The sequence below is a fragment of the Cebus imitator genome, unplaced genomic scaffold (assembly GCF_001604975.1).
Source record: "Cebus imitator isolate Cc_AM_T3 unplaced genomic scaffold, Cebus_imitator-1.0 Scaffold59, whole genome shotgun sequence".
Taxonomy (NCBI): domain Eukaryota; kingdom Metazoa; phylum Chordata; class Mammalia; order Primates; family Cebidae; genus Cebus; species Cebus imitator.
The window spans coordinates 1160530-1171904 of record NW_016107374.1 but is presented as its reverse complement, the minus strand read 5'-3'; the positions used below and the strand labels follow the sequence as shown (position 1 = coordinate 1171904).

The window sequence follows — 11375 nt, the reverse complement described above, 5'->3', positions numbered from 1 at the left end:
CATGGCACCGCTTGCTCACCAGGGGCAGGAGAACAGGGGCATGGCACCACTTGCTTGCTTGCTGGGGAATCTAGGCCTCGAAAGTGTGCAGTCTCTCCAGGGGCAGTGCGGATTGTCCCATAGTCACCCTCTGCAGACTGTGGAAGAGTCTCTGTGAGCCTCCAGGTGCCCTGCAGAGGGAAGGCAGTGCCAGCCGGGCCTGGCCAGGGGGCATCGAGATGGCAGGCCCGGGTTGGGGAAGGGTTGTGGCACCCACTCTTGTTACCCCAACCCTGCTCCCCTGGAATCTGCGGAATGCCTGGATGCTCCTCTTCTACCCTGGTGTGGCTGAGCTTTGTCTGTGCCCTGTGCTCTGACCACGGTCTTTGCCTGGTCCCCACCCTGGTATAGGCAGAGCTCCCTGAACCCCCAGCTGTTTTCCAGAACAGACATCAGTCTCCCTACACCACCCATCCCCCTTTTGACTCTCCTGGGCACTCCACTGCTGCTCTGATCCTGTCACTCCGGCCACTTCCTGCTTCCCTGTTATCACAAACACCGAACAGTGAGCTCAGGTGTCACCCTCCACAGAGGCATCCACAGCAAGGGGTCCAGCGGCATGGCCTATGGGGAGCTGGGACTGCTCTGCTTGAAGAACGGTCCAGGGCCCACTGCAATCCTCACAGGTCCTGGGGAAGAGGATACACCTGCTTCATTTCTTCTCAGGGGTCAGAACTGGGCAGTGGGATGGAAGGAGGCAGACAGATGTCTATCAGGCATCTACTCCATGCCAGCCCCTTTTCTAGGCTCCCTTAAAACCTAACAGGTACATAGATGGTGGTGGAGCAGAAAACCTGGGCTCAGAAGCTGGCATTGACCCCAGGGCCATCCAGTTTCAAAGCCCACACCCACAGCTTTCCTCCCGGTTGAGCAGTGCGTGATGGAAAGGTTGTCACAGCAAGCAGTGGGTTTACTTTCACCATCCCTGGAGGTGGAAGCAGAGCCTGAGGTGAACACCTGGAAGGGGATGTTATTCAGGGAACTCGGGCATCTGGCCTAGGATGGGACTCAATGAGGTCTAAGGCCCCTTCTAGCTCCAAAACCCTTGGGGGAAGTCGTTTCCTGATCTCTACGCTGCTGCAGCGCCTTCTAACCTCCGGCACACCTTCTGCTGTCTCCCCAGGTGTTGTGCGCCAGGTGAGGCCCATCATAGGCCCGTTTCATGCAGTCCTGAAGCTGGAGATGAACTACGTGGTCGGGGGCGTGGTCTCCCACCGAAATGTTGTCAACGTCCACATCTTCGTCTCTGAGTACTGGTTCTGAGGACTGTCTGCAGTGCAGCCATGGGTGCACCTCCAGGCCAAATCATTGCTGCCAACGACTGTCCCATGTGCTTGTTTGTACCTTCAGACTTTCTTAATGTTATGTATTTGTTTGTAGCATTAGGCCGACATGTATTAAGCTGAGCCAGATGAGTAAGTCCATCTGATGTATTTTTGGTGTTTAAAATATGAGTCCAGTTGCTCACCTGTTTGGTTGAAAACCTTGCTCATTTTTCAATGCAAAGGCTGTGTCACTCCCCTTCTCTGCCTCTAGTCTGGGCCTTGCTAAGGGCCAAGGAAAGAAAAACATTTTTTAAGGGGCAGCCAGTCCAAATACCAAAAGAAGGCCAGTTCTAGCCCTGATTGCATGAAATTTGACATTTTGGTACTTTTTTTTTTTTTTTTTTTTGCCAATCAGATTTTCAATGATGTAAGGACACGACCGATGTAGAATAGCACAGCATTGGTGATAAATTCCCCCGAGAAGCGGCATGACAGAATGCCTCGGGGAGCACTTGGAAGGGAAATTGCAGTTCTGCTGAAACAGAGGAAAATCCCTTGGTAAAGTCACAGCCTGTTAGGGCCTGGTGGGCTTCCAGCATGTTCACCAGGGGAATGGCTGGGTTTCTCTGCACTCTGCATCATCCAACTTTTCTTATAGGTGGCAAAATAAACAACTTTGTGATCCTCCTGATGGTCTGTGCACGAGAGTCATTCAAGAAGAGGGCTCTCTGCCAGCTCAGGAGTTCCACCTAAGGGACTGGAAATCTTCCCCCCTTCCCCCTGCCTCATCCTGCCCAAGGATGTCTCAACGCTCCTCCTGCCCCTCCAGGCTCGGGGTGGGGCCCAGCTTGTGTATTGGAACAGCTTCCTACACACATTGGTTTCAATTCCATGCCCACCCTCTGAGAAGCGTGGCTCAGATTTGTCCCATGTGCCATGTCTAGTCCTGCTAGGCATGCCCCAGGGCTCTGGCTTCTGTGTGACTTGCTTCCAGTAGCATCCTTTGTGGCATGAGAATCTCTCTAGCCATCCCTAGAGGGAGGTAGTGACCCTTCAGCAGCCATGAGTCCCTGCTAGTCACAGGCCTGGGCCAGGCATGTCGCAGATGGTGCTTCACTCATTCCTCCTGGTGGCCCGGTGAGGTGGGTATTGTTGCACACAATCTTGAGATGGGCAAACTGGGCTCAGAAAGAGGAACTCAGCTGCCAAAATTCATACATTTGAGAGACAAAGAGGGAATTGAAATTCCATTTGTCTGAATTTAAGCCCTCTCTAAACTCTATGTCAGCAATAGATGTAGACAGACTGAATTTATTGGGGGACCAACACCCCAATTGGCATCAGTGGCGGGGCCGGAAGCTCCCGGTGCCCCAGGGCCCACTTGGGCCGCCAGGGACTCAGCATCCAGGCTCTGTTTCCACACGTGCCTCTCCTCCAAATCCTTCCCGAGGTTGATGCCATCTTCCTAGGTATGGATCCCATTTGTGGCTCAGAAGCTCTCTCATCCCAGGCCTTTCTGCAGCCTGGGCTCTAGCACTGGCTGAGATCTTAGCCCCACACTCAAGCCAATACCACTCCAGCTCTCAAGAACATGGTCTCTGCCACCTTTGGGAAGACCTTTCCAAGGTCACTTATTTGGGTCACTGGTCCATCAAAGCCAAGTCTGGGCCAGCCAGGTACAAGGCCTGCTGGAGCATTGGCCTGCTGGAGCTGGTGAGAAAGAAGAGGCCGGATGTGGGGCCGGATGGTCCAAGGAGCTACATCCGGAGACAAGACAGGTGCAGGGAACATCCACATAGTTCTTCATGCCAGGAAATTAGTGAAGTAGAGTCCTGGCAGGGAAGCAGGGCTGGGGGATGGAAGGAAGCTTCAGGGCGAGGGGCAGGAAACAGAAAGGGACACATGGGGGAGGCACTGCCGCCCACTTGCTGTCTTGGGGACAAATCTGCCAGAGCCAGGCCATTCTGGGCTCAGCAAAGGTTTTTAGGACCCTTCTTCCTTAGCATCAGGTGGGAAGACGGAGGTGCAGGCTGTTTTGGGAAAGGATCTTCCCATCCTCCTAACAGAAGTTAGGGCAGGCCGGGCGCGGTGGCTCACACCTGTAATCTCAGCACTTTGGGAGGCCAAGGCGGGTGGATCATGAGGTCAGGAGTTCAAGACCAGCTCGGCCAGGATGGTGAAACCCCGTCTCTACTAAAAATACAAAAATTAGCCTGGTGTGTTGACAGGTGCCTGTAATCCCAGCTCCTCGTGAGGCTGAGGCGGAGAATTGCTTGAACTCAGGAGGTGGAGGTTGCAGTGAGCCGAGATCATGACACTGCACTGCAGCCTAGGTGACAGAGCAAGACTCTGTCTAAATAAATAAATAATAAATAAATAAAAATAAATTAGTTGGGCATGTGGCCAGCACCTGTAGTCCCAGCTATTCAGGAGGCTGAGGCAGGAGACTCTCTTGAACCCAGGAGGCAGAGGTTGCATTAAGCTGAGATCCACTCCAGCCTGGGTACGAGAGTGAGACTCTGTCTCAAAAAAAAAAAAAAAGGGCAGCTGCCACTGGGTGTGTGGGGGGGGCGGGGAGCAGAGCCAAGCCTCCTGCTACTGATTGGCTCTTGAATAAGCACATGATCCGAGCTGTCCAATCAGAGCCCTGCCTATGAAGGGGTGTCCCTCTGGAACAGAAGATGGCAGGAGGGGCCCACAGGTAGGCGGTGAGGGCGCCAGGTTGAGGAGCCCAGGGCAAGAGAGGAAGTCCTGACCCTATCTGATTCAGAATCAGGGAGGCATGGCCAGACCTCTCTCTGCAGGGCTAGCAGGGCGAGTCACTGCCATCCTGCGAGCTCGTTTCTGCATCTGCAAAGGGGAGAGTCCCAGATGGCATTTGGGAGCGCAGGAGAGCATGAATGCAAGAGGGCTTTGTGCATTGCAGAGCGCTGCCTTCGTGTGTGAGGTCTTATTTTCATTGACCGTTAAAAGCAGCGATGACGGTGATGATGATAATGGTTGCCACTGGCAATCCAGCCACGTGAATGAGCTCTGGAAGCTTGGCATCTTTTCAATCCGGTATTTCTTTTTCTTAATCATCCTGGAGAGACTTGATAGACAGTTGTGTAAATTACCCGCCAGTCTGACTCTTCATATTTCATATCATGCTATGGGTTGGGCACCTGATGGACCCTTAAATATCTCATTATATTTGCAAAGTAATTACTGTCAGAACCTAGCATCGGCAGCACTGAGGGACCCAGCTAATGGGAGCTGGAGGTGCCTCTGAGTTCTCCCACAGCAGTGATTCCTTCTTAATTGTAGCCTTAGAACAAGATAACTGAAGGGAATTGCTAAAGGCAAAGTGGTTCGTAAGCAGTAAGCAGCAGGAGACAGCAAACACACAGAGACGCCTAGTTGAATCCTTGCTGACCTGGTAGAAGAAACTTGGAGGGAAGGTTCCAGAAGGTCTTGTAGGGTGGTATTCGACCAGAAAGCTGCCTGGTTTTTTATTCCTAAAGGAAATCTATTGTGCTGTGTAGAGGACGTCTGTGGTATGTGTCAGGAGCGCCTGGACCGCCGGGGGTCCTAGCAGGACTTGCTTTAACCTATAGGTGGGCATTGAGTGTGGGGGTGCCAGGGCCCGCCCAGCCAACTAGAACTCAGGGAGTTCAGCCAGCTTTTCCAAAAACACCTGGGAATCAAGTTGGGTTTTTTTCCCTGATACTTTAGTATGAAAATTTTCAAATATACAGCAGAGTTGGAAGAATTTTACAGTGAGTACCAGGGCACCTTCCACCTAGTTCTGCCACTGATATTTTATGAGATCGAGTTGCATTTTGAAGAAATGAAAATATGATGAGATAATAAACACAAATAATGTGTGTTTTGTAGGCTTGCATTCAAATCCAGCTACTTACCAGCTGTGTGGCTTTGGTCACATTGCTTAATGTCGCAGAGCTCTGGTTTTCTCTACAACAAAATGAAAATGAGGACAGGTACTTCCCAGGAGTGACTGTGAGGTGAAAGGGGGTGATGACATAAAACAGTGCAAGAACTGCTGCATAGGAGGCCCCCCATAAATAGTGCTGTCATTACAACACACCCACAGGACCGTCTATTCAGTAAGACGCCACATTTTATGAGAGTCTCGTGTGGACAAGCAGTGAAACCTCAGAAGAATGTATGAAAGAATAATTGGAGGCGCTTCCGTGTGACTTGGCTTCAGCAGTGGCACTCTTTGCTGCTTTGGTCAGGGCCACCAGCTTCCGGAGGACACGTTTTCTTATCTTTGGGCAGTTCTTGGCTGAGGCCACTGCCTGGACTTCAGCTGTCCATCACCCCAGGCCAGTTCAGCTCCACGTTCAAGACAGTTTGCACAGCTGTCCCTACCCTAGCTGTCCTCTGTCCACCTGGACGATGTCTGAGTGCCAATGACAGTTCCTCATTTCCATTCACGTTTCCCCACATTCATGCCAAAGAGATGGGCGCCAAGATGCCATCCATCTTCATTCTGGACACGGAACTCACTCTTGAAGGACTTCTGAAGTCTCAGAGAAGAAACAGAGCCACCATAGAGCTTTTGAAATACGGCCTGGGAGAAGCACAGTGACAGTCACCATTACTCCCAATAATCACATTACTTGTTGTGGGAGAAAGACCTACTATGTGCCAGGAAGGCTTCGGTAACCATCCCCAACACACACACACATTCTCTCACACACACTCACATGTGCGTGCTCACACGCACACGCACATACGCTTCCTCCTCAGCCCCTCTGCCATGCCCAGCTCAGGGCCATCTTCTCCTTTGAGGATGCTGACCTCATCTCCTGAAATGACCCTGCCCTCCCGTCGCTCCAGAACTTAGGCTGCCACCTGCTCTGGTTCTGTCTGTGTAGTCTAGTATGCATCAACGATTCTCTGTGTGAATGTCTTTCCTCCCTCAAGATAGTAGATCTGTGATTATCACTTTATCTATCTATCATCTATCTATCTATATTTTGTGTAGAGACAGGACCTTGCTATGTTTCCCAGGCTGGTGCTCAACTCCTGGCTTCAAGTGATCCTCCCACCTCAGCCTCACATGTGTGAGCCATGCCCAGTCACCTGATCTGTGTTTTGTTTTGGTTTGATATGGAGTCTTGCTCTTTCACCCAGGCTGGAGTGCAGTGACTTGAGCTCAGCTCACTGCAACCTCTGCCTCCTGGGTTCAAGAGATTCTTGTGCCTCAGCCTCCCGAGTAGCTGGAGTTGCAGGTGGGCACCACCATGCCCAGTTAATTTTTTTGTATTTTTTTAGTAGAGACGGGGTTTTGCCATGTTGGCCAGGTTGGTTTCAAATTCCTGACCTCAGAGGATCCACCCACCTCGGCCTCCCAAAGTGCTGGAATTACAGGTGTGAGCCAATGCGCCTGGCCTGATCTCAGTCTTTAAGAGAGCAGCAGCTCATCTGTGGCCACTGCTCCCTGGGGACTTGCCAGAAGGGAGGTGCACGGCACAGGGAAATTACCCACCTCTATGAGACTTTTTCAATGGCATCGAGTGTCCTCCGTGGCAGCATGCAACACAGAAGCTGAGGTGCGGCTGCATTCCATTTGGAGAATTCCACTGTGATTCATGGTGTCCGCTGCAAGTTCAAGGTGTCACCATTTAATTATTAAACATCATGAGGCATTAGGAGGCTTGGGCACGCACGGATAAGTGATCCATTTCTAATACCGCTGGTTTATTACTGTTTGTGGCAGCTCCTGCACGAATCAGTGTCCATTAACTAAGCAATGGTATTATAATTACACATTTAAATTATGCATAGGAAGGGTGTCAGCGGTAGAAGTCAGACTGCAGTGATTACTTTGAGTCATCAGGCCTCCTGGATGTAGTCCCTCTGCAGATAGCTGTAACCCCAGCTTGTTTTCTGCTCCTTTTCTGCAGACGCGTAGAGTCTGCTGCTGGCTTCCACCGAGCTGTCTTCTGGGGGTTTTTCGGTGCTGCAGGAGATAAACACATGTGTCTTCCCAGTCGGACCCAGCGGATGCGCTATCCTAAATCCTGTCCCTTGCCTGCCCTGAACTCCATGGCCTGCTTTTTCATGGAAATTTGCTTTCTTTTTTTTTCTTTTTTTGAGATGGAGTCTCACTCTGTTGCCCAGGCTGGAGTGCAGTGGTGTGATCTCAGCTCAATGCAACCTCTGCCTCCTGGGGGTTCAAGCTATTCTCCTGCCTCAGCCTCCCGTGTAGCTGGGATTACAGGCACCAGCCACCATGCCTGGCTAATTTTTGTATTTTTAGTAGAGATGGGGTTTCACCATGTTGGTCAGGTTAGTCTCGAACTCCTAACCTCAAATGATCCACGCGCCTCGGCCTCCCAAAGTGCTGGGCTTATAGGCATGAGCCACCACATGCAGCTGGAAATTTGCTTCTTTAGAGGAAAGCACCATTGATCCTACCTCCTTGATCTGGTTTGTAAGACATTAGAACCCCGATACTATCTGAAACCATCTTGTCTCATTCCTTCTGTCCCATCTTGTTCATTCATTTGTTCACTCATTCATCCACTCACTTCACGCCCTCCCTCTGGTGAATCAGTTCCCTTCTGTCCTCCCCACGCTATCCAGTGTTCCCGTAGGCTGCCAGATTACTTTTCCAAAACTCCGATGGGATGGAGGCCCTCTCAATCTCAGATCCTTCAAGGGCTGCCTTCAAGGGCTCCTGCACCAACCTCACGGTGTGGCTATGTGACATAATAAAAAATATACGCTTCTATTTAGTCTCTTTCCCAGTTCCTGACACAGAGCTCCTAATCCCTTGGAATCTCCTGGGTGATAGGAATGTCTTTTGTTCTAATGAGGTGACTCTTAGTAGCTCTTGAGTGGGGTTGGGGGCTGAGCACCAGAAAGACCTGGATACAACTAGGAGCCTGGAGCGTTCGGCTCCACCCCCACCCTCCAGGAAAGGGAGGGCGGGGCTGGAGATTGAGCTAATAATCCATCACACCTGTGTGATGAAGCCTCAACTACAGGACCCAGAGAGCTTCTGGGCTGGTGGACACATCGCATGCTGGGACGGTGGCGCTCCCAAACTCCATGGGGACAGAAGCTCCTGTGCTCGGGGCCCTCCCAGAGCTCTCCCTGTGTGCCTCTTCATCTGCCTGTTCATCTGTATCATCCATAATGTCCTTTATGATAAACCTATACACCTAACTGAAGTGTTTCTCCGAGTTCTGTGAACCATTTTAGCCAATTACCAAACCTGAGGAGAGGGTTCTGGGGACCTCTGATGTGTAGCCAAGTCAGACAGAAGTGTGGGTAACCTGAGCACCTGATCCATGCAACTGGCATCTGAAGTGGGGACAGCCTTGCAGGACGGAGACCATACCCTGAGGTCAAGAGATAGAGACCATCCTGGCCAAGATGGTAAAACCCTGTCTCTACTAAAAATACAAAAATTACCAGGCGTGGTGGTGCAGGTCTGTAATCCCAGCCACTCAGGAGTCTGAAGCAGAAGAATTGCTTGAACCCGGGAGGCGGAGGTTGCGGAGCCAAGATCACACCACTGCACTCCAGCCTGGGTGACAGAGTGAGACTGTCTCAAAAAAAAAAGAAAAGAAAGAAAAAAAAATGAGAAGGGAATGTTTTCTAGTCTGCGTCATGGAAACGCTCTTATCCTGCGGCCTATCTTGACGATTTGATCGTTGCTCTTCTCAACCCAACCTGAATAATTGCATAGTCAATTGTGCACAGGTAATTCCCCCAGAGAAGGTGTTGGTGGAGGAGGTGTCTGACTCCTACTCTCCTGGAAGGGCACCAGGCTCATCTCTGTGCCAGATCCCGGCGCGGCAGAGCCCAGCAGCGTGCACGAGGATTTTGGTGCATATCTGACTGCAGGCGCAGCTCCACACCCGGAGCCTGGTGGTCCTTGCTGCTTGTTTGCTCTGCTGGGTCAAGTCGGAGGCTGTTCCTTGGAGCTGAGGCTCTGCCAGGGTGATTGAAGTGAAGCTGCACCCTAGCCTCGAGGCTGGAAAGAGCCAGGACTTTCATTTGGGGTTTCAGCCATTCCCCCCCTGTCGGTTTGCTATGACATTTCTGGAAAGCGAGCGTCCCTTCCCTTTTCCCTACACCACACTCCTTGGACCACAGAGCCGTGCACTGGCTCAGGGGTCCAAAGTGCCCGTGGCCTGGCTGGTTCCCTGAGTCTTGGGCTTGGTCACAATGCTGGGGAACTACCACAGCCCCAACCCTGGGGGGCACATGGCCATCAGGGAGCCAAGCCATCACTCAAAGGGCTGTCTTGGGCCCTGGCACTGCTGGACAGAGTGGGGTCCAGGAGGATGGTCCCCAAAGCTACACTTGACTTTTTAAGTTTCTCTCCCTCCCAACACACATACACACACCCCGCCACCATCCCCCACCACTGCCGCCTCCTCTGCCAGGGCGGGTTCCCAAGGCCCCTTCCCACTCTGCTGTCCACGGTCTGGGCAGGCACATCCATGGGTGCTGGAGGGGTGAAGGGCAGTGGCTGGCCCAGGGTTGTGGGCTGGGAGTGTGAAACAGCCACTCCTGCCCGCAACCCGTTACCCCCCATCTCCCCCCTCTTACTTCTCGCTCTTTCTGCAGAAAATTTTGAGGACCAACACATGGTCTCTGCTGACAGACAGCTCACAAGCCTTTGCCTGTAATCCTGGGATCACCTTAGCATGTGGTGCAGAAGCCAAAGCTGCAGGGAAGTGTGGAGCCTCCCTCCATCCCCCACAAGCCCTACATGGGCCTAAGTCAGCCCCCCCGCCCCGGGCTGGCTTTGGGAAGAATGTTAAGAAGTGGGACAGACAGGGGTGGGAGGTGGGGAGGGGGCCCTGGGAGGGGGAAGAGGTGGTGCCCCTTTTGGAGCTGAGAATGAGAGAGTGGCAGGGGGCACAAGGTCACAGAACTAGGCTGAGGAAGAAGGGGTTGCCTGGAGGGGGGGACCCAGAAGCTACTGAAATGTCACAGCAGAAATATCCATCGAAATCTCCTAAAGTCCTCGGTGGGGCAGCAGTGAAGTTCTAACATCCTACATGGGAAATCTACACAGTTGGCAGAGCCAAATGTGACAGCAACATGAGCCAACCACTTTAAACCTGACATTTTATTGTCACATGAGGCTGTAGCTCCCGGGGTCCCACACCCTGGGCACCTTGTCCCAGCTCCCGCCCGTTTAGGGGTGAGTTATCCAAGTTAGTGGCATAGACAGTGCTCCTGATCAATTCCTAAGAGGTAACGACTTTTCTGCATTTCTTCCACGCTGAGTCAGACCCAGGAAGAAATCTTCAGACTCCTCAGAAAGCACTCTCTTGAATAGCCTTTCCTGTGTGTACACAGCAGGTGCTTCATTCTTGCTCCAGGGAGCAGAGCCCACCCCAGTGTGAAGAGTGGCTTTGCATACAAGAAACTATTTCTCCATTGTCTCTCTGAATTAGAGAGGCCCCCAGTTGAAATTGCTTCCTCTGAGCCTTTGCTATTAGAAACTGATAAAACCCTTCCAGAAGCATCGCCCTGGAAACTTGAGCACCTCAACCCCCAAGCCCAGATCCCAGCAGAGAAAGCCTTTGGCATCCCAGGACCGAATGCTGATGGCATTGAGGTGGAGGGGAGTCCGCTCTGGCCTGGGCTGACGGTGACTTACTGCTGAGGGCATTAGTGTTTTGGGTGAACTAGAAGAAATCGATTCCAGCGTAATTATTCCAATTGAGATTTAGGAGGACTGGGCATTCTCCACATTCCAGCCTTCTTCAGTTCCATGGGGTTTAGACAGGGCTTATTTTTTTCTTTCTGTGCCACAAACACTTGGCAGCAATGACTGACTTAGGGTAACACGAGAAAGCTGACTAGGTCGGCCTGTGGCTTTCCTGCCAGCTTTCCTGTTTGTCATACGACAGTGAGGCCAGTGCCAGCTCAGCAGGGCACTGAGAGCTTTGGGTGATCCTTGCAGCTGGATGTGAGGCCCAGCTTGGTGGGTAACACCCTGGAGAATGGGTGCCATGGGTGTTCAGTGAGAGGCATTGCGGGAATGGCGGTAGGGGTGAAGGCAGACGGGACACAGAACGCAGAGGTAGA

At 52.0% G+C, this 11375-nt stretch overlaps 1 protein-coding gene and 1 long non-coding RNA gene across 3 annotated transcripts in view; one reads left to right on the top strand and one right to left on the bottom strand.

Moving 5' to 3' along the window:
• Positions 1-1522, top strand: part of FBLN1 (fibulin 1) — a 92534-nt gene extending 91012 nt beyond the window's left edge. For both annotated transcript variants that reach the window (XM_017529471.2, XM_017529469.2), the window contains one exon: positions 1163-1522. In XM_017529471.2, coding sequence (XP_017384960.1) covers positions 1163-1302 — 140 coding nt within the window. In that variant the 3' untranslated portion in view covers positions 1303-1522. The remainder of the gene's footprint in view (positions 1-1162) is intronic.
• Positions 1523-5390: 3868 nt separating this feature from the next.
• Positions 5391-7045, bottom strand: LOC108304941. The gene is made up of 3 exons (XR_001825474.1): positions 6802-7045; positions 5699-5880; positions 5391-5522 (listed from the first exon to the last, which is right to left on the bottom strand). It is a non-coding gene; the product is annotated as an uncharacterized LOC108304941 (long non-coding RNA).
• Positions 7046-11375: the final 4330 nt, after the last annotated feature.